This window comes from Cydia pomonella, chromosome 2, assembly GCF_033807575.1.
Source record: "Cydia pomonella isolate Wapato2018A chromosome 2, ilCydPomo1, whole genome shotgun sequence".
In the NCBI taxonomy this organism is placed as follows: Eukaryota; Metazoa; Arthropoda; class Insecta; order Lepidoptera; family Tortricidae; genus Cydia; species Cydia pomonella.
In genome coordinates, this window is record NC_084704.1 from 8,843,415 (window position 1) to 8,867,351 (window position 23,937).

Genomic DNA, 23,937 nt, shown 5'->3' on the forward strand with positions numbered 1-23,937 from the left:
GTCTTCGGTGTAGATTATTTACTGATGTTCCAATTTCCTGTATCAGTTTGGTACCAGGAAATATAAAAACTACACCTCTTCAAAAACTTTGCTGGTAGTTCGACATCTGTAAGTTTAAATATAAAACATGATAAAAACACTTAAGTCAAAAACGTACCTATACATAAAATATTTGCCCTATATTCTGGTCGCTCGGTAGGGTGCCCAGAAGGCTGGGTGCATTTCCGCGCTGGTTAACAATGCTGATCCTCTGGTCTCCAGAAGCCTATATAAGGCGCTCTCATAGAGCCACGCTAGTGCCCTAGAGTTTCAAATTCAACCCCAAGTGCCACAAATATGTAGTTTAGGGTTTAAATTCTGGATCAAGAACATGGAATACTATTCGCTAGTAAGGCCATAGGTATTAGAAAAAAATAATAGTAGGAGACGGCCGTGGTCATGGTAGGTGGTACAGGTGGGCCAGGCAAGCTCTGAAATTATGCACCTATTTTACTATAACTTTGTTCACCTGTGTATATTTACTGTTTCCATGATAATCATTTTTAATATGTAGCCCGTGTAATCGGGCTGTATAATTGGTCTCATATTTTTTAACACAAAATCATAATTTTAATTCAATAATTAATGGTGTTTTACATATTAATCATTAATGTTTAATGTACCTATTTTGCAAAATTTTCTTGCATATAATAATATTGTTTACTTCAATTGACGTGTTTATTATTTTCGTTACTATGTCAACGTTAATACTTAAAAAATTATAACGTGAAGGTTGAGTCCGCAGTACAGTTACAGTTTACGTACATAGTGGCATTAGCACAGTCGGATTAGGACCAAACTCGAAATGTCTGAACAGTCATGAAATTTGGTATGTATATACGCCCCTTAAAGACCCCTTTTTCATGCCCACACCATTTGACATTTGGGGACCTCGAGGAACCGCAGCCATCTTGGAAAATGTGGACCATCCAGGAGAAATTCGCGTTTTACTCTAAATCTACGTTCTTTATTCAATAATCGTGTAAGGCAACATTCAAGCTTATAAAATTCTACATAAAATAGTTTTAGACATCTTTGCGAAAAAAAATGATCTTGCTGTAAAAAATACTTGCTAAACCCAGATTTAGCCCTTATACCCTTTCATGGGATATTCTCTTAATAGGAAACTTGGAACAATAAAAAATCCACTTTTAACTATACATTTGTACATAATCTACCCCAATATCAATATTTTACTTGACTGCAACTTAACCAGAAAGTAGGGTTATGGGTATAAGTACTGAGGATTCAGGACACCCTGTACCTTAGGATACTGGACGGATTTTTTAAATGACGTATTATTTAGCCCTAAACTTTTTTCTTCCGTTAATTTTAGTAACTTTGTATTGCATAGCACTTGTATACTAACTGTGGATCTACTGATGTCTGTTTTACTGTACTCCGCTCAATAGTTTAGGCGCTAGAAGAAAAAATATGATTTAATATTCGGAGTCCTCTCAAGGCGGCTGTATTGATTTTTCTTTAATAGAACAAGTAAAAGTAGGTTGTGAATGGCAAGAGAAATCTAACGATACGTCATTTAAAAAAATCCGTCCAGTATCCTAATACCTAGCTACTGGGTGTACTGAATCATCAGTACGTACACCCATAACCCTTCTTTCTGGTATAGTCACAGTAGAGTAAAATGTTAATATTGGGGTAGACCACGTACAAATGTATAGTTAAAAATAGAATTCATATTCCTCCGAGTTTCCTTTTAAGAGAATGTCCCCTGGAAGTGTATAAGCGTTAAACTTAGATTCAGCAAGTATTCTCTATAACAAGATGTATTGTTCTGCAAAGATATCGAGGACTTTTTTGTGTAGAATTTAATAAGTTTTAATGTTGACTGTTGTGTTGATGGTACACATTTTCCAAGTTGGCTCGGATTCCTCGAGATCCCCAAATGTTAAATGGTTTGGGCATGAAAAGGGGCCTTTAATTTATATACATAATAAATTTCATGACTGTTACAGAGATTTCGAGGTTGGTCCTAATCCGATTATGCTACATAGTGCGTCCGCAGCAAATTCGGTTCTCCATACAAATGTAGTTACGCTCTCATTTTAAAATGACTTGCTAGATTGCTCTGAAACTTTGTACTTACAATATGATATGGTATGTCTATGCCTATAATTAATTTAAAACATAAATGTGAAATGAGAGCCAGTTAAGTTCAATATTAAGAATATGAGTTGTTGTTGATTCGCCGACAACGGAATTGAGATCTATATGGGTCCCATGTTCTGTGCTGTGTAGAAAATCCTGAAATTATAAAGGATTTGTCTTGGCTAGTTTTTACGTATAGGCTACGTATCACCGAAACGTCACAAACACCACGAAGGTTCGGCTTGTACGGGCCCTCGTTTTTCCTATATTCTTACACGCTGCGGAGACCTGGACTATCCGAAAGACAGAGGAAAAGACGATAGACGCCCTAGAAATATGGTGCTGGAGGAAAATGCTGGGGATATCCTGGACCGAGTTTTGGACTAATGTCTCCATCCTTAAAGAACTCCGTATCAAGCAGCGCCTTTCGACTCTCGTAAAGACCCGCATACTCAGTTTTTTCGGTCACGTCTCGAGGAGGAACAACGACTCCATAGAGCGTCTAGTGGTGCAGGGTAGAGCAAACGGAAAAAGACCGCGCAAAAGGCCACCTATGCGATGGACTGACCAAATCAAATCTGCCATGAAGGGTCCCCTGAACGCATTTGCCAGAATGGCCCCCAACCGCGAAAAATGGCGAGAAATCGTACGGCAAGCAACATCTACGCCTGATATCAGCAGTTGACCACGACGCTCTGCAAAGAGTACAACGACAAAGAAGAAGAAGACGTATCATATTTGTCTAAAATTTGGTTTGTTGGTACACACACAAGGGATAGTCTCTAGCTAGGTACGGGGTGCCACACTCGTCAGCGCGACGGCGATATTTTTTACCTTTTACCTAAAAATCTCAAATTTGTGTACGGGCTCAGCTCCTGTTTCGTCTTAAGCCTGAATTTAACAGATTCTGACTCACAGGGGGCTTTGAGCATGCTGTTGCGTTCGTTTTCAAATTTTGAAAAAAAGAACTAGCCTAACAACACAATAAATGCTTGTTTTTCCGCATTCTTCACTATATCTCCCTGTCTCACTACTATCTGACCTTCTAACCCAGAGGGGAAAATATACCTTATTGGGGCTACTCCATCTTCCTCATGATAATTATATATTTTACTTTACTGTAAAGCAATCGGTACATGTTACAAGATGCACATTGTTAAGAGCCGGGGTTAGAACCCACGACCATTGGTTTTAAAATGAAGCTTTGTATATAATTTGTATTTTTATAATAAATCTGTTTTCTTGTTGACATTTTGTGGTATTGTATTGCTTTATGTTAATTGTCAAGATAGTTCTTTCATCCTGGACAATTGTCACATGCGTCACATGTACGTTTTATGATAGATCTACATCGACGCAACTGCATGTCATTGTCAAAGAGCATATAATCACTACGTTTTAAGAGACGGGACTTCCATACTAGCGAGTGGAATCAGTTTGTTTCGCAAATCATTACCAAAATGTACGACAAAGAACCGTCAAAGAACCATAGTACCAACATAAGCGATTTGAATAGTGTAGTACGCTACACGCTTACGATTCTTATCGATATCGATAAAATGGGGAGGGTTGAAACATAGGCTCCTGTCTACAAATTTTGTACTCGAAATCAGGTTAGCATCGAGTCCACATTTAAGTTGTATGTTATATAGTGGATAGTTCTTAATTGGACTACTATCTGGTCGGGCTTAATGTGGACCCGAATTATTTTAATACAGTTTTTAAGTCGTGTTTTTTTTATTTTATTAAATGCTTGATTTTCATAATTATGTGCACATACATGTTTGAATAAATGTAACTTTTCTATGGGAAAATGTATCAGGTCTTCGTTCCCAACAAATTTGGCCCACTGCATGCATCTGAAAACATACAGCCTTGGAAAAACATGACTTTATCTACAGTATCGATTTTTGCACTAAATAATAAAGAAATTACACGAAATACCCGAACAAAACATTGAAGCCTTCAAAACAAACAAAGCAATTAGGCTGACAGTAGACTTGATGTAAACTTGACAGAATAAATAGCACTGACGTTTTCTTTTTCTTCGTTGGCAATGATTTGCGAAACAAATTCCATACAAAACATTTTTCTTCCTAGTTGCGTCAGCCTGATCGGAATTTGGCAGCTAACTCCATCTTGCGTCCAGTAGAAGAATCAAAATCGTACTGGTAAAACTACTCTCTGCCTTAGGATCCCCTTTTAAATGTCATAAATCCAAACATGGCAGCCATACCCATCGACAAAAAAGTCTACCGTTGATCTAATTTCATTTGACATTTAACTAATACGTATTCGACACGCTTATATTTGACAACTAGAATCCTGACTAGAGCTGGGACTGCGTACCAAAAGTACGTCTCTGTTACTCGTACCAAAAGTACGTCTAAAATACCAGTTTTACGAGTATGACCCCCAATAGGCAGTTTACGTATTTGCCGTGCTTAGGCGTCTTACAAATAAGGATTATTTATACAAATATCGACTTATTATTTCGGTAAGGGTCGGAAATATGGTGACGTTTTGAGTGAAGGCTATGAATCTATTGTCATATTTTTGTTATATATTATTACATTATTTTTAGATACAACAGACACCCAGACGACCATCTGTTAACAAAATTTTATTTTACCTAAAGTAACGGTAAGAATGGAGGTACGAGGTGATAAAAGTTTCATATTTGTTTTATTTCAGAAATCAAAGTCCGTACTTTTAAATACTCGACAAGCTAAAAGTAGTCTATTACAAATAACCTGTTCCAAAAACTATTCCGGTACAACGCCCCGCCTCTAGTGTGGATATTGTTCACTGACAGGTGGTGATAATAGCAATTCGACAAGTCACAATATTTCTCACATCAAATGGAAATCAACACGAAACGTCACTTTTAGCATGTCGAATAAGGGCCCTGTTTTAAAATTGAATGGCGTAATGCAAATAGTAGCTAGGTACATAAACAAACTTAACTATGCCGTACCTAATGAAAACATTAATAGAATAGATAGATCTGTCAAGACGATGAAGGTATTTTTATTAAAGGGCCTAAGCCACGACGATCGTGACCTGATTGTGGAGATTATCACGTTTCTTTAGGAGTGGTGATATCATTCACCTTACCTTAGGCAGGTAGGTTTGTTTCTAAATATTTAGTTAGGTAGGTAGGTATAGCCATTTTACAGACACTCGTACATTTGATATTTATTAAACATGCAAACTAAAATCGTCTTTAAAGGATCCAATGTAAACTGAGAAAAGTGTGATATTACCATATTATCGTGGTATGCGTTTATTGTTTCGATAAAAAAGAACAATTACCTTTAAAAAAACCTGCAAATATTTCACTAATACACCTATAGGTGCATCATTATGTTATATGATAAAATAAACAACGTTTTATGACTTAAAATATCTGTATCTGTATATTTAAAAATTCAATACATGTTAAGTATATATATGTGTATAAGTATTGCCCTTCAATACAAAATTATGAGTCTGAACACGGCTTTTTTTAACTCGTGATAGAATTAACTCTAAATGTATGTATTTAATAGAAGGTACAAACCTTCTAGTAAGGTTTATATAGTACCTATGCTGATGTTTTCAAACGTAAACACAGGACGCTAATGTTCCATAACATATAAAAGCAACAAATTACTACAAAACGGGTGTTTACCTTTAGTATCTGTTTGTAGATCCAAACCGCCCGTTATCATCATGAAACCATCTCGCGAGCAAGGTAACCGAGCGTCAAACGAGCGTTATTAATATAAGTAATGCGACCCTTGCCGGCTCTTCTACGAAATATAATATCGTGGAATTGCTAAGTAGCTTTGGTTAACTGACCGCAAACGTCCTGCGAAGCCTGTGTTAGGGTTTGTACTTATTTAATTGCATTCGTTTTAAACTTTATGTTATCTTACTGTTTAGCACCAATTAAGTAGGTATCTATGCTCAGTTTTTTTTTTCCTTATAGTTTTTTGCATTAGCCTTATAGAGGTTTGTCTATTTTCGGTGCGAAAAGCTGCTGTTTATCAGCTGTTAGCTGGACAGGTGCTCACTTACACCTGCGAACAGGTGGCATACAATAAAATATCACACTGAATTCGAAGTGCAAAGAAGTAATAAAAAGACTAAATTAAAAATACATTACTCAAGAGAAAGCCACCATGCCACTTGTCACAGGTCCCTTATTACGGTCGACTATGGCAATTTTCTTGATTTCTTTATAAAGTGAAACAAAATATCAGCTGGAAATGACAGTATTCCAAATTTAATAACATTCTCGCATTACATGGCTGATGACTGGCCTAAACGTCGTCTCTAAATTATTTAGCTGGATGTGTACCTCCTACCCGTATTTTTGAAGTGAAAACATTTTGTCCTAGTGCACACACTTTTTGTGATGGGGACAAAATGTTAAACTCGCGACAGGTCACGTGACCGACAGATTCGTCAGATTGAAAATTCGTAAGACGGACACGTGACCTGATCGAAAAACTCTATGATGGTTCTAGTAATGATGATGGTGTAAGAGTCGTTGAAATTATGAATGGAAGTTATTCCCTAACCATTCCAAAATATAAAAAATCCATAACGTTAATATTCAAGTTTTCACTTCTGCCGGCACTCCCGGAGTGCAACCCGTTGTCTTTTTAACCCCAAGTAAGCCTACCATGGATAGATAGTAAGGTGTTTATCCTAACCGTTTACCCTATCTCCCAAACAGTATCTCAGATTCACAAAATGGTTTTTTATCTCCGCACGTATATCTGCCTCGGGACCTAGTTTGAATGTTTGTCCGTAAACAACCTTGTCGGAGTGGGTGTAAAATGTAAAGGCAAAGTTAACTGTGCTTTTGAGATAAACGAAGTACAGGTGTTACGCAACCGAATGCCGCAGCCTGTACCTATCGACCGGCCAGCTAACTGCATAACTCGTATTCCTGGTACCTACGTTAGTGCATCGCATACATATCTAGTAGGGCCGCATACGACAAATTCCAACGTCATTCAGATTTATTCAGCGACTATGCCGAAAACAAACTTACAATAGTAGGTATACAAAGTAATCAATCAATTTAAACTGGCTAAACTTCTGAACGTGCTAAGACGGCACTAAGAAAATACTGTTCTTTGTATACCAATTAACCAAAATGGTTTGTACCATTATACTGACTTGATAAAAAAAATGGAATATTAATGTGACACTCGGTCAAATTCAGGCGTGCCCTATGGATGCTCGAATAATTTTTGGACCAAACCCAGATTTATGACCGTAGTTATATACTTTCACACCTGAACGTATATCCCTAGTTATTCCAGCAATATTATATTATGCATTGTTTCATGCATACTCTTTTAACACTTTCATTATCCTCATACCCATACTTGAGGACAGGTACAGAAACAGCCGTTCTGCAGTAATTCGTTGCTATAGTATGTTATGATGTTTATAAATAAATAAATATTATAGAACATTCTTACACAGATTGACTAAGTCCCACGGTAAGCTCAAGAAGGCTTGTGTTGTGGGAACTCAGCCAACGATAAAATAATAATAATAATTCAGCCTATATACGTCCCACTGCTGGGCACAGGCCTCCTCTCATGTGCGAGAGGGCTCGGGCTATAGTCCCCACGCTAGCCCAATGCGGATTGGGGATTTCACATACACCTTTGAATTTCTTCGCAGATGTATGCAGATGTATGTAGCCAACGATATATTATGTAATATACAAATAGTTAAATACGTAGAAAACACCCATGCCACAGGAATAAATATCTGTTGCTCATCACACAAATAAATGCCCTTACCGGGATTCGAACCCAGGACCATCGGCTTCATAGGCAGGGTCACTACACTACCGACTAGGCCAGAGCCAGACCGGTCGTCCAGTCGGTCGGTTATGCTCGGAACATTAGCGTCATGTGCTCACATATTTGGAAACCTCAACATGAAACACTTCGCAAAAAGCATTTAAAGTTAATTATTATTATTATTTATTTCAGGTATAATAATATAGTAACTGTATACATTAGCGTTTGCGTCAAATCACGTAGTTCTGATTTTTTTCAGACTTGTTTATGATGTTGGCCAATGAATAATCAAAGTTTGTGACCTCGAGCGCCGAACGCAACTTTGATAAAAATCAAGAAAACCGCAAAAATTTCGTGTCTTTTTAGATTTGGGGTATTATAACCCTAAATGACTCCTTTTTGATACTACTTCTCAGGGCGTTCTTAAAGTAGACTAAATTTGCTACAATACGAGACTAAAATTTTCTCTGTAGACCTAATAGTTTTCGAGGCTTTTCGTTTTTTAACAAAGTTGCGTTAGGCGCTCGAGGTCTGAAACTTGGATTATTCATTAACATCATAAACAAGTCTGCAAAAAATCACAACTACCGGATTAGATGCAAACGAAGCCCATTACAAAAGGCGACAAAATTACTGGATTATAAGTAGTTGGATATTAAATTAATTTTAACACAAATCTTTCTTGGTCTCTCTTTTTTTTTATTAATTGTAACCTTGATATATTTCATATTGTAATATCTTGTGTCACATGTGCTTTTGTATCTAGTGTGTATTTTGTTATTATATATACAGTTTCTATTTGCGAGTTCCTGTAATTGGCTCTGTACTACTATCTAAAAAGTTTAATGTATTTTTTATAGCTGTTGGAATTCCTTGTATAAATAAATAAAATAAAAAACAAGTTGATTTAACTCATACCTTTATATTGATGACATTAATAGAAATATATATGTACCTGTTTAGTTTATGTATAATGATACATATGTATATATGTACCTATGTGCCGAAGTGTAGGTTTTTCAAGGATTTCCAGATTAAAACTTCATTTTCCTTAACACGCATCGAGTTTGGGAACGTGTTGAGCTTAAGTGTACTTACGGCGTAAATCCTATTTACATACTTAGATTACGCACCTGTTTAATCCCGCTTTCCCCGAACGAGCAGGAGGTGCTTCTGTGCCAATATGACACTAATGAGAAATCTACTCGTGCGGCATGCTACAAGTATTACGAGTATGGGAGAAGACCGTCAACCTGAGTCTAGTAAATTTACGCCATGCGACAACCATACCTGAGAGATGGGATGGTCGTCTTATACCTAATTCAGGTAAATGCATATACCTACATATAATATATTACCTGCTTGTGGAATATAAAAGCTTGGAAAAGGAATGTCAGACAAAGAGAAAAGAGATCCCGGGTTAGTCTAGCTAGATTATGTTCGATTTAGATAGTTCGACTAGATATGATTCATTGTATCCGAGCGCAGGGATCGCTGCATTCCTTTCACGCTTCGTAATAGGTAATATCTACCTATTCCGCGCTTTACCGCTTGAGAGCTAAAGACATTTAAATGTCGGAGTACAAATCGTTTTTCGCTTCGGGCATCTTTGCAATTCAATGTACCTAAGTTTCCAATACTATATAGTATCTTCCAATGGACTCCGAACTATGTATTTCAAATTGAATTTACGAGTCACTCGTAAGTAGGTCGTATCTAAGTTGCGACAAGTGAGTAATTAAAAACTTTGTTTTGTATAATCCCGAGAGAATTTATTTTTCAGAGGTTAACGTAATTGAATAAACAGCAGATATGATTCTTTATTTACATTAATATTGACCGGAATAAGCCCATGACCAACACGGAACCACGGAAGAACGTTTTAAAAATACTGTTAGTAAATTAAAGGGGTATTTTTAATTCATAAAGTTTAACAATCCAGTCCCTTTCCAATATACACTATACTAGACTAAATTCTGGTAGGTATTTAAATAAAAGAAACATAACTTAAATTTTAACACAACAATCGTTGAAATGTGCAAAAGCTAATAAACAAATTACCTTCAAATAAAGTAACATTCGAAATTGTTACCTATTTGCATTGCATCAAATGCTGGCCAATAGTCGAGTTAATCTAACGATAAACTACGGAACCCTAAAAAACAGGGGAAAGGTAAAAGCTAAAATTTGGATAAAAGCGTGAAAATAACGTTTCGCAATTATTAAGACGTTAGAAAAACTTATGGATCTCAAAGTAATAACCGTTTATTGACCAACTTCCATGGTATTTTAAGAAGAAAGCGCAAGTTTATGGGAACTTAAAACACAGTTAAGTAAAGAATAGCAACAAGTGCTTGACAAATGCAAACAAATCCCATGGTATCGAGCGAGCGCCGCCATTCAGCTCCCCTCCACGGAACAAAGGTTTGAGGACAAAAAACTCCTTGCGAAAGGTCTCTCAACTACCTGCTTCAAAGATGATTCGTCACTAGTGGCCCCGCGAGGTGGAATCTTCGCCGCTGATGTCGATGACACATCGCCTTTATACATACTTTTTAAGGTCGGTTCGGTGGTACCCCAAGAATGTCTCGCTTAAAATTATTTTTAGCAGCTGATCATCTCACGTGGACATGAGTCATGGCGGTCTCTCATACAACTTATACCTACTTAGGCATTATGGCCTGTGCAAACACAAAAACTTAAAAAAAAATTGTGGCGTGGGATGTGGGACACAACGACTAATTAAAAACAAAGCATTTTTGCATCGTTGGCCATTAAAGGTAAATAGTAAATAAATACCTATATGAACTCGAAAACTTCGTTGATGTCTTTTACCCATGTAACATCTCGCTGTAACTCACCGTTATTATTTGAATAAATTGTAATATTAGTATTGCCAGCAAAAGTTTCTCATACCTATATTTAGAGGATTGGCTAAATAAATTAATCGAATAGGTACCTAGCACCTAATACCTACCGAAAGCATTAGGATTTTATAACAAATTCATAAACTGCACCTATCTGGTGATAAACAGTGTCAGTATTCAAGGTAGGTTGAATGTAGTAGGTGACCTATAATGAAGTGCACCTGTGCATGCCACACACACCTGGTAACTTTAAGTTAGTTTGGGGAAAGACGAGCAACATTCCGTGTCGTTAACTTTATACCTCCGATACCAAATATTTATCCCTTGCGTGCGTGACTGAGCCAATGATGCTTCAAATTTAAACGCTTCGGGGGAAAAAATTAAGCATCCAACACAAAAGATCGAGTTCCTTCTTCAAAAGAATTGGATATAATGAGAGAATGGTGGCTATAGATAAAGTAGTCGGACAACTGTCTAGTACAATATCCGGTTTGTAGTACCTTATTCGCTGGCGGCATCAAATCCTCCACTAATACGGATTATATCTTGCTTCATTTAACTTTGTGGCTGCAATTAATTCACACGTATCACTTTTTAGTTAGCGGAAAACTAACGTAAACAGTAATTACTTATACACTTTAACACCAAACAAAACTTTTGTGTGAATCTTGTACGATTATAATATATATTCTTCACAATTTATTTTTCTAATTATGAACTATTAATTAAGTATTTGTACATTTTTTCGGTAATATTTTAAGTTATGATTTAGAACAATAGTCATGTTTTGATTAACCGGCGATATATGCTCACGTTGAGGCCGCTTCGCAGTTGTATCGGAGAACGCGAGCGGCCGTCGACTGGTGGTGGAATAGTAGCGTCGAGTTAGCAGCATCGAGTGGGAGGAGGGCGATGAAACACAAATAGCAATGTGCTTGCATCAGAGAGGGACAAAAACAGACGTCATCACCACAACTATAACCCAGCTAATCCGAACTGTCCTCGCATCCAATAAAACCAGTCAACTATAACAGTTTCCACATTTTTACAGCGTTATACCGGTTTTACCTGTAACCGCATACAAGATAATGTAATTTAGATTCCTGCAGAGTGAAAAAGAAGGTTGCACGGAGGTTCTACTCTTAACGCATGTACAAACATTGTCGGTTTCTAAAGTCAAATGTTAATTTTAATTTGAATACGGCGTACGTTAACGGTCGGAGGTACCTACGTCCTGTTGGCTTTCAATCACTTAACTGAAAGTTTACTCGTAGTTTTCGAGGCCTTAGTATTTTATCATAAGAGCCTTTGAAAACCTAAAAATTTAATTAGCTGCCGCAAACTTTGACTGCGTACCTATCTTTAAAGAAAAACTGTTAAAAAGGGATTACTGAATTTATAGATGTTAATCCTAAAATAAATAAAATATTCATTTGTGTTTCAAATACATAATACGTAATTCTTGACTACTACAATTTATATATAGGGACGTAGCTACTATCTTCATATATACTTTAAATACTAAACTCATTATGGTATCCTAGACTGAATCATTCAAAATATTTCCAAGTCATTGAGCAAGTCAATAAGAACACGTAATCAACTATGAGTCAGAATAGAAAAACGGGGCTACTCGTCTATTTGCCTTTCTCATTCACGGATGAAGAAAAGCTTCACTTTTACCAATTAGGTTGCGCACGGGCATCCACAGAGCCACTTTGTTTCCGAATACAAGTAAAAAAAAATCTATGACAATAAACACTGTATTTGATTTTTGTGTTTTGGGTAAGAGTTTTTTGAATTGAATTTTTTGACTATTTTCGTTATGATTAGACACTGATAATTGTAATTAGATTAACTATGTCATCTGTTTTTTTTTTGTTGTAAGTGACATGTATATACTCGTAATATTAGATTTATTAGCATAGTTAATAGATGTATGGTGTATGAGTGTTCGTGTTTTTGCATGCCAGTTGCTGGTAAAATATGCATGTGCTTCTTTACTAAGTCCATCTTGTATACCATATTTTATGCAAAATAAAGATATTTTGAATTTGATATTTTTTTTTACTTAACTTTATATGTACAACTATGGATAGTATTAAGAGGATAGTGGACGACCGTCAAACGTAGTCCCCATTTTCCTTATGGATATTGACATTATGAAAAACATTTTTACACAATTTATTCTATATTAACCATAGTTAACTTTCGTGACACTTTTTAGATTTTTTTGGTATTATATATTAGGAGTGAAAAAAATCCATACAAATATTTAAAATCGCTGACTGTACTTTTCTTTCCCCAAGCAACTAAGACCTATTCATCGAGACAATTCTAAAAATCCCAAATACAATTAGTCTGCGTTGTTTTATCACAGAGTTCCCATGGTCACCTCCCCATCATCAGATCAGCGCCATGTCATCATAATATTGCATTGTTATCCGATTTACATATGTATACAAAATTTAAGCTCAATCGGAAATCGGGAAATGGGTCAAATTTTACAAACTAACAAGGCAAGTTAAATAAAAGCTTGTAATTACCAGCAATCTTGAAATACATATACCTCACGTGAATGGCACATACATACCTAAATGGGAGTTATGGATTGTGAAAAAACTCTTTTAGGGAGTCATAGTTTTTTATTTTATTATGTCAATAATTTGAACAAACCAAGTAGCGTAAATGAGTTTTACTTTTAAAATACTGACTTTATAATTTCATATTTTTGTTTACCGATGTTTAAAAATATTTAATTTGATTTATTTAATAGCCTTTTAAAATATTTTTAGTAAACTTACAATCGTGGCTAAATGCCGAATAGGTCTGTGCTTTCGATACCTAACCTGTCAAGAAATTACAATACGACGAACGAATGTTTGATATGTCACCGTATTTAAGAATTTTTCGCTTAAAGTTTAGTTTTTTCTTAATAAGTGTGACGAAAAACATTGCGTGTAACTCCGGGAGTAAGAAAATTATAAACTCTGGTCTTTAATGCCCTCCAGCTTGCAGCTGTCGGGAATTACCACCCTCGTTTCCAAGATTTCACTTACCCCCTTCGTTGCACAATGTACTATTTCTTAAATTATATGCCTCTTTTTTATATTATGATCTTTATAAAAACTTTTCAATGTATTAGCGACACTTCTTAAAAACTAACTAAAAAAGTCACGGAAGAACTATTCAATATTATCACCAATGCCGTCAAGGGTAGCGTGCGAGTACATGTCGCGTCAGCACTCTGCATAAAACAGCCATCGTAGGCAATATTAGCGAGCTTCCATTTTGTTCACTTCCTTACGGCTCTAAAAACAAGGGCAATTCAATGATTATTTATCCGATAACTACACATAGGATATACTCATAGTTACATAAGGAGCACAAAAAATACTTACATATTTTATTTCTACACCTACGAAAAAAAGAAATATTTTTGATTAATTTTCGCATTCATCTTTGTCATACTCGTTGCCAAACATAAGCTTGTCTCGTTCTCTTTCGGTGAGCGGGAGCTTGTTAGCACGTGCACGTTTCTCGCTTGCCCATGCATGTGCGACTAAAGGCAACTTGTACAATTTGTCATGAGGTAAGCGCTTCAATTTTGGAACGCCAATAAAACCTACCTTAAGTTGACTTTTGACAGTCAGAGTTACCGCAAAATGTATAGAGCTGTACAGCGCCATCTCGTTTACCTATCAAATTCGAAGCACGATATTGTCTTAGATTTTACGTATCTTACTCAATGTATCTTTGATTGTATAAAGCAAAAATCTTTGGGTAAGTATGTATATAGGTACATTTTTTAAAAAGTCGTATGCAAATATTTATAATATAATATAATAGAAGCATTTAATCCTTAACAAATTGAAACAGAAAGATGTATTCTTATTCCAAAATACGTGTACAAAATAGCAATTTACCATAATAACATACTACATATCTTCAAAAGAAACATCGAGTAGTAAGTACCCTTACACTACTCGTAGTGGCACTGTGAGCTGTAGATCTCGCGAACCCCCATAGCTCCGCCATTTTGAGAAATTCCCAAAAAATTAATCGATAAAAAATCTTTATAATTTTCGGACCTTCTCAAAAAACTTCACGAGAATCGGTTGAGAAATGCGACCTGTAGCCGAGAACATCCGGACATGCGAAACCATTTTTGTCCAAACTGAAACGGAGACCGTCGCTCTGCTCGGTCAATAAATACATGTCACCGCACGGCTCCAGAAACACCCCGTTGCAGTACACCAATGGTTATTGCAAGGAATCCTTTTTAGCTTTTTAGATTTTTTTTTATACTTAGTTACGCTATGTCCGTCTGTCTCTCCGTCCGACTTTACTCCGTATTAATAAAGATGGAATTCGGAATGGATACATAAATCATGCATGGGGTTTTTAGGGTACCTCCCATAAAAAAATCTATTTTTAGAATTTTATTTTTGATAAAGTGAATATTTTCGGAAATATTCGCCCCGAATGAAAAAAAAGTCCCCGCTCCTTTAACTTTTAAACCATGGGTCCAAAAAATAGGTATGATAAAATCGTAAAATAAAAGCTTAATAAATACTTTCAATAAAAACTATCGCGAACATAATCGGTCCAGCGTTTTTGAGTTATTGCAAAAAGTCTTCTCTTCTTAGTAAAACGACGTACACGTAAGTACAACGCGTTGCGAAGGTACTTCCTTATGCTTGTAATTGTAATGTACATGATACTAACTAATTCGTTTAGCCTATTCTGACACAATGATAACTACGGAACCCTACACTGAGCATGGCCCGATATGCTCCTGGGCGATTTTTTCTTTTGTGTGGTGTGACGTTTTCACCAGTTACCAATTTAATTAAATTCTTTCATGTCACTGCGACGATTATATGCAGTGGCACGTAGACTGTAATTCGGACCAGATGTCAAGCCACGGAAGGGTATTAGCCTCGCTAACGGACACGGCAGTGTACAGTGGAAATCGAACCAAACGACGCCTGACCCCTTTGTACGATGAATAGTAATGACCCTACTTGGATTGTATGCGACACAATTCCAACCAAACTCAAATTAAACATCCATCAGTTTTTGTCTCTGCGCTAGATATAATACTCGTAGTTTCGATATTGATTTGGACACGCTACATTTTCCACGTGACAAATTTACGTAGTTGCGCCTACACCACGATTAGTCCAGGGAACTGCCACTGCTGCCGTCAATTCCGATTCGAGGTCCGACATTAAAAGCACTATTGAAGTCAACGTGGTAATATTCGATGCGATGTATTAACAACCAATCCGGAGCTTTCAAGTCGCAAATATTCTCCTTTTTTATTAGCTGGAATATTTTCGGAAGAGAACTTCACGCTTTAATTTAGGTTAAATCAGTATCGAAAGAAGTCAATTACCAAAGATCCATTATACAAAATGCCTTAGCCGCGCGCTCGGCGGTATTAAGAACACTTATATTCATCCCCGCTCTTAACAACGAAGCTCTGTGTTCGCTCCTTGTAATTCTTCTCATAAATTTAAATAATACGCTTCCTTCATACTTTATTTTGTTAAATATTCAGTATTTAAATGTCCTTGCCGTGCTCCTGAACAAACTTTCTTAAAAATGAGTGCACTTAGTAAAACTTAAAACAAAATTAGGTGTCCCTAGGATTCGTCAGTAAGATAAAATATATTGAAATACCTCTACAAGAATCTTTCCGTAGCCATTGGGGTTTGCAATCCGAATATTCAAATATTAAAATTATTCGAATATCCGCCAATAATAATATCCGAAAATATTCGTATAATACAAGAAAAAATATCCGAATAAACAAATATTTTAGATAATACAGAAATAACGTTCTTAAATGTTTTAAAACATACACAGACGTTACCCCAACCAATTTTAAATAACTACTATAATAGCTAACTAGTGTTATCTTAAAACCGTACTCAATAAGGAGGGTTTATATCTGGATTAACTGATGCATAGTTGGAAATATATCTAGTGCCTCACCTCGTGTTCATTCGTCAACATTCATTTTTTATCAGTATCAGCACACCATTAGCAATTAAATCCTACTTAGCTATGAAAGCCATATGGTGTGGAAATTAAAATAAATAAATATATACTTACTTACTCCACTCTTTTTCTCGTCTGACCTGAGACCGCTACCCTGCCCTATTCTGCGCCATTCCACGCTTGCTGGATACTCCGAGGGCGGGCAAATCTTTTAGGGCTACATCACTCCAGCGGTATATCTTCTCACAGTCCGATTCTCTCCAGTCCTCTCCAAGTGACCGAGCCAGCGAAGTCGTGCGGCTATGATCTCGCCAATTATATTGGGTACCGCAGCTAGCTTCTCTAGCTCCTACGCCTTATTTTTTCTACGCCTCCAACTTCAATATTCATCTCTGATAGGTCCCAGAATCTTCCGCCAGAAATTCGTCTTCGTCACTAAGAGCTTGTTCTCTTTTTTCCGAGTCTGAGTCCAAGTGTGAAACAGACCATACATCAAAATCTTTTTACTGTCGTGTAGACTCAAATCTTGGTCAGTCTACCTTTGTAGGTAGTTGCTCCGTCTACTAGGTCTTTTTTATCACCTGATGTGCTGATACCTTTTCATTTGGAGATATGTTGTTTTTTGGTTGATTCTGAGACTAATCTTCTCTCCTTCCTACTCTACGATCCTCGCCATGGCCTTCAGGTCACTTTTGTTTTGGTATTATAGCCCCAAGTCATCAGCATATCCAATGATCTTATGTTTGCCGTTCAAGACTACACGGACTACCTTCAGACGATTTATGCGAGTGCCAAATAGAACAGCATTAGTGTAAAAGCGTCTCCTTGTTTCAGACTAGTTCAAATTCGGCTGTTGTTCTCCATGAGATTTTTACACTCATCCTGCTTACTTTGGTAGCATCATTATTAACAAGTTCTCTGAAACTTTAAAGCACTGCAAAATTATACAGTGTCTCGCTGACATAATTACGCTTTGGCAAAATCAACAAATAGAATATAATTGTCTTGTGCCTAATCCCATTTCTTTTCTATCACCTGTTTCAACAGGTACCTATATATAATCCACCGTATTGCGGTTCTAGCAATGAAAGTAATAATAAATATGAATAAAAAAAACAGGGACTTTGCCTAAAACTAATAATCACCAAAAAATAATCACTAAAAATTACATTTATGATATTTTTTACTCTGCATGAGTCTCCATAATGCGATCTCAAAGCATCCTATAAGGTGTCTGTGAATCTAGCATCTTACTATTTAATTAGAGTTCTAGTAGCACCCTTAATAATTATATAGTTCTAGGTAGTTTTTTGTCCATAGTTCTGCTGATTTACGCAAAAAAAATGAAGGTAAGATGCTAACTTCGCATAATGGCACTCTAGCATCTCAGCCGTTATTAACTATATGCTTATTTTAGTGCTACGAATTATTTATTTATTTAAACTTCATTGCACAATACATGAAGAGTACAAATGGCGGATTTTATGCCAGAAGGCATTCTCTACCAGTCAACCATGAGCCAAACCGAAAGATCCTAATTGGTGCAGGGTCAGAATACAGAGTAAAATGACAAAAAAATATCACATAATTATATAAAATTATAATAATTATATTACTTGGAATAGTCATATTTTATGTCAATTATAATTATCCGATATTATCCGCAATATTCGAACATTCGGATAATACAAATTTTATTGTTCGAATTAATCGAAGAAGAAAATCGGACAGATATTGCAAAACCTAGTAGCCATCTTGCAATCCTCAACAAACTCTAAACAAATCGTGTTATTTTTGTAGACTTTCCCTACTCCATGAATATTAACAAAATATAATCCAATCAAGTTTTTAAACACATTCAAAGAAGACAAAAGAGGGATTAGCGCCATTTGAACCGGAATGTTGTCTTTTTTAAAGTTTTCGCGAAATCAATCTCGTTACGCGTTCCTTTTCGAAAGTTAGTGACAATAGTGACTGGTTGAGACTAAAAATAAGTAATTAATAGCATTGCTGATAATACTATTACTTATTCTATGGCACAGCTGAACTACGAGTATATACTTAGCACTCTTTAAATGAATAGTTTCTGTCGAGGTAGTTTGGCGCTCGAACGCAATGACACACTGCTTTTCATTTCGAATACGAGAAAAGTAAAATTCATGTGCATTAAAAAAAACACGGTTAAGTATATTTCAGTAGTATTTCTTGAGGGTACTTTCAATTAACTATTTAGGTAACTAAAAATGTCGTTATTTATGATAAGGGCAATTATTTGTGTGTTGAGCACCGATATTTGTTTCTGAGTCATGGGTGTTTTCTATGTAAGTATTTATAAATATTTATATATTATATATATCGTTGCTAATGTACCCACAACACAAGCCTTATTGAGCTTAGGTACTGTGGGACTTAGTCAATTTGTGTAAAATTAAAATAAAACTTGGACACAGGAAACAGTGTTTTAGAGCAGAAACGTATCATTTTGTGAATACTTTTTAGAACAACAACGACCCACTTTTAGATCATGAGAAATGAAAAGTTTGAAAAAATGAAAATGATATTAGTCTGGTATTGAGAACGACACCAATCTGTCGCGGTGAGACCGTATTATCTTTCCCTGACAAAATCTACGTTTGATCTTAAATTAGATTAATGTTCCAGATGTTAGTAAGAAAATCACTTTATTTTTACAACATGACATTTTGTATGTTGTTTTATCTGGATAATACCGGTCTTGTGCGTGTCGGACTACGAATAATGGAGGATTCAGATACGATACAAAAGGTCATACAAGAAAAAACGGCGTATCTTCGAGGCACCGGCATGGTTCCGCCGTCGTTTTTTTGCTCATAAATGGCTTAAACGATAATATTCAAGCTAATTTCCGTGAAAAGTAGTTAACTATTAACCTTTTTTCCTTCCGCGTGGTTATTTAATTTTATTGTTTTACCATTCCCTTATCATTGATGTCATACCTTCATTCCCTTATCGTTTTTATCATAATTCTTATCGATTCTATTATTCCCCAGGTAGCTAAAATTCAACTAGCTGTAATTGTGTAATAAATGGAGCAAAAACAATGCCTATTCGATCGATGGGCTTATATTCGTATAGATCCGCCTAGTCTAGACTCTTCATTAGGCTGTAAAAACACACCGCACGACTCTACCCGTATTGTTACTTTACTTTCTTCCTGCATTTGGCTTCATATTCTTACGTGGCCCAACCAATACTAATATATATCTAAGTAGTTACTATTGAAATTGTTTTTCATGATAACTCTTAGTTTTCATAAATTGTAAACAAACTAGGGACTGCTTTTGCTTAGGCCCGGCGCCCACATTCGGCATGGCACAACTAGAGATCCTCCGGCATATTACGAAGGCGTCCTCAGGCATGACGAGGTGTGCTTGAGAATGCCACGGGAAACGATACCTTGGTATGTCCGAGAACGCCTGAGGGATGCGTCGGCTTTCCCAAGCACACTTCGGCATGTCTGAGGCTGCCTCGGTATGTCTGAAGTCGCCTCGGCAATATGCCGAAGGGTCCCTTGCCGTACCATGCTGATAGTGGATGCTGATAGTTATTATTATTACTGATGAGCAGGTTTTATTTAACTGATTTTATTATTGAGAAAGGAGACTCTCCGAAACTTATCGCACGAGTGACTAAAAACACGTTAGTTTAATCCGTATAATTAGTTTTAGTTTAAGTATAACGAGTGCCTATATATTACATAAAATATTAAATAAATACGAGTATTGTAATTTAACTAATTTATAAAGGAAGATTCATCTGCGTACATTCTAAATTTACTGCAAGACCTATCGAGCGGTACTTATTTGTTTCAATGTATGAAATAACGTAGGTGAAGCTGCAAGTTAAAAATATTATTTTAAAAAAAACGTATTAATCACACCACTAAGTACTTCACTTACACAACACCACTAATCATACAGGACTCGGACAGGACAAACGACAGAGTGACAAGTAGATGTCTATAGAGTGATAACTATTGCGGAAGCCGGAGACATTTCAGTCAGCCGTATAACCCCGCGGATTGCGGCCTGGCATAATTCTCAGCACTTGAACACTCGCCTAAGATGAACCATTAGTGTAATCTCTAGATTCGTAACAACTGTATACTCTCAAAATCACTGCATAATTCGAGGCGAACACTCGGTAAGCAATGGAAATAGAACCTCTGGCATGGAGTGTTGAAAATGTAGAAATGCAAAATTATTTTACGTGACCTACAAACTACTCCTTTAAAAGTCAAACATCACTTTGAAGTCGTTTTATATAACGGAATTTAATTAGCTTCTTTATTATTTTTAAAATGTAGCTACAATTTAATGTTCCATACATTTGCTACCATAACGGATTATAAATACAAGATAATGCATTTATAAAACGTTTACAATACAATACTCTTTATTGCACACCTCACATAGTTTACAATAAATGTACAATTAAGTTTTAATGTTTATTCTACCTATTAAGAGATTTGGACGAAAAGTTAGGTACGTTTCAACAAGGTTTTCCATGCCAAATAACTTACATGGCCTATGATTAAGTTTTTATATACGAACTCCAGTAAACGTTCCATATTATGATTGATTTATTTAATTATGTAGGTATATTCATAAAATAAAATAAAACTAATAATGGTAAACGGAGTGTTATACTTTGACCATTTATTATTATATGAAACACACAAATTAACTTTGATAACCGCCTTAGCTAATGTTTCAGCTAAGGAAGTATTAAGTATTTTTAGTCTGTCCTCTTGCAGTCCATAGTTTTAACTACTTTTCTCTACTTTACTGTACCCACTATTAGAAAATTAGAGAAGTTCCGCGTAACCTACTTTTCTCATTTAACAAGTTTCTTTCGTTCAGTCCAAACAAAAACCGTTAATTAAGTTTATTAAACCATTTTAGGAAACGTTTATTTCTACGAAAATGAAAGCTGCACATTCAAGTACAGCTCCGATATCAAGTTATAGTTAAATAGTAAGTAACCGCCTTTAACAACATTATTTTGAAAAATATTTATAAAAGACTAGCTTAGGCTCGGCACTTGACAATTTACTATCCAAATACAATATTTATGAGTGTGTGCGTATAGCTCTTATCCCTGTACAGTACAAATTTAATGGTTTGAGCTAAAGACCTCGCCAACCCTTTGAAATATTTTCGAAAACTGAATCGAAAATAAAAGCATATTATTATTGACCGTGCTCACAAAACTTCATGAGAATCGATTGAGAGATGCTTATAAGAGGGGAGACCTGTGGTCGTTTCCACGTACAAACGTACGGGATTGTTTCCTTCGTGATTTTTGACCCTAGAGCCTATTTTTCAACATAGATTAATATATACTAATATTGACGGACTGTTTCGCGTTTATTAAAGTTCATGTAAAGATCCATAACAAACAACGTCGATCGTTGCTATACAGCAGTTAAAAATTCGCAAAAACGGCCTAATTGACTAGGCCGCAAGGAAAAGCATGGTATTCAAAACAGATACCAATTAGCTCAAAAACAAAACAGTCCGACATAGCACAGATAATTTTATCAACATTTCGTTACGATTAGTTACGTTTTGGAGGAGGAAACAGTCTATTACGAAACCTCGATCACTGGGATTTTTACGAAGGATTTTTCGCTTAAGGTGCAGTTGCCCTTATTGCACTAATTTTAAGATATTCACCTAAAATTTTCAAATCTGAGAAGGGGCTCCGCTGGGCTTTACTCTCTCGCACTTCACGTTCCCTTGGTTTTTGAGTGGTGCAAGGCAATGCTGAACGTGTCTTCCCATTTTATGTGCAAACGCAGCACAGGCAACTCAAATTCTTTGGCAACTAGTTTAACATGACATCGAGATCCATAACAAACTATGCTTAATCGGAAGACGCTCTTATAGTGGTTTAGTTATAGTTGAGACATATACCTATAGGTACAAGTTTGAAATGACTGCTGAAAAAGGTTTTAGGTTTTTTGTAACTCTTACGGACTTTTAGTGAAATTTTAACTTTTAAAAGTACCTTTTACTAAAATAAAATCAAACCCTAATTAATATGAAAGTCTACTACATCCATCTATATCGCATTTAGTTTCATCGAGCAGATCGATAATTTCTAATTATGGATATGTTTCACGGTAGCCCTATTAATCGCCGAATATAACTAGAGGCAAACGAAACAACACCCAATACTGTTCCAAATGTTAGCGTACGCATATCTATGTAGCTAACTCAGCTAAATCGACTAGCAACTTCCGTCTTCGAGATTTCTCATAGAACAGTCAAAATAAACAAATAGTTAGACTCACCATTCCCACAGATGTACGAGGCAATCGAACATAACGCATCCATTTTCGGCGCTCATGCAGGAAGCAGCTGGAGCGGCAGCCATCTTTGATATTCCCTCCCAAATGTCACTAAATTGAAACTACTCCGTTCACTACCATAATGATGACACCGGTAATTTCACGGAGGTAATCTCTGGAAAGAGAAAAGTGTCAATTAGAAACTTGATAAGGTAAGTGGCGTGGGCACGATGGAATAAGATATAAGTGAAATTGCTAATACTGCTATTCTGAAACAATTATTATGACAAACGTTACAATGAGGGATATCATTTTATTTTAGATTCACTAACAAAATTTTATGTTAGATGATTGAAGTCACGGACTTTTTTCCAAAACTTATGGAAATAAGTTGGAAGGTATTCAATAATGTTTTATTAGGGTTAGTGTTTCATTTATCTAAGTTATGTTTGGGGCAATCTTATTATTTAACTTTTTTTTTACGTATATTAGGAGTACTTATATGCACGCGAGATGCGGGCTGCCATGCTAGTCTAAAATGCGAACGTTACTGGTTACGGGTCAGACAAATATGGATTAATTTGATTAGGTATAATTTTGCTTCAACATTCCGAAGGGCAGGCGGTTGAAGTCAACCACAGTAATCCATCGAGAAATGAATAGATAGACATTTGTGGTAAAGGCAATACAACGGTAGTTTTATAGAGCGTGGATTAAAATATTTTCTTGAAAAAGTTACTTTCATAATACCTAATAATCGTAT

At 36.0% G+C, this 23,937-nt stretch overlaps 1 protein-coding gene across 8 annotated transcripts in view; it reads right to left on the reverse strand.

Moving 5' to 3' along the window:
- LOC133533120 (uncharacterized) overlaps positions 1 to 23,937 on the reverse strand; it is a 78,326-nt gene that overhangs the window by 42,901 nt on the left and 11,488 nt on the right. For 6 of the 8 annotated variants that reach the window (XR_009801818.1, XM_061872122.1, XM_061872115.1 and 3 more), the window contains exon 2: positions 23,178 to 23,349. Coding sequence is in view for 5 of the 8 variants with exons in the window: in XM_061872122.1 (XP_061728106.1) it covers positions 23,178 to 23,260 (83 nt within the window). In the remaining 3 variants the exon portion in view is untranslated. Of the gene's footprint in view, positions 1 to 10,763; positions 11,312 to 11,331; positions 12,168 to 23,177; positions 23,350 to 23,937 lie in introns of those variants that run through there. The other 2 variants (XM_061872087.1, XM_061872096.1) reach the window with 2 other exon arrangements.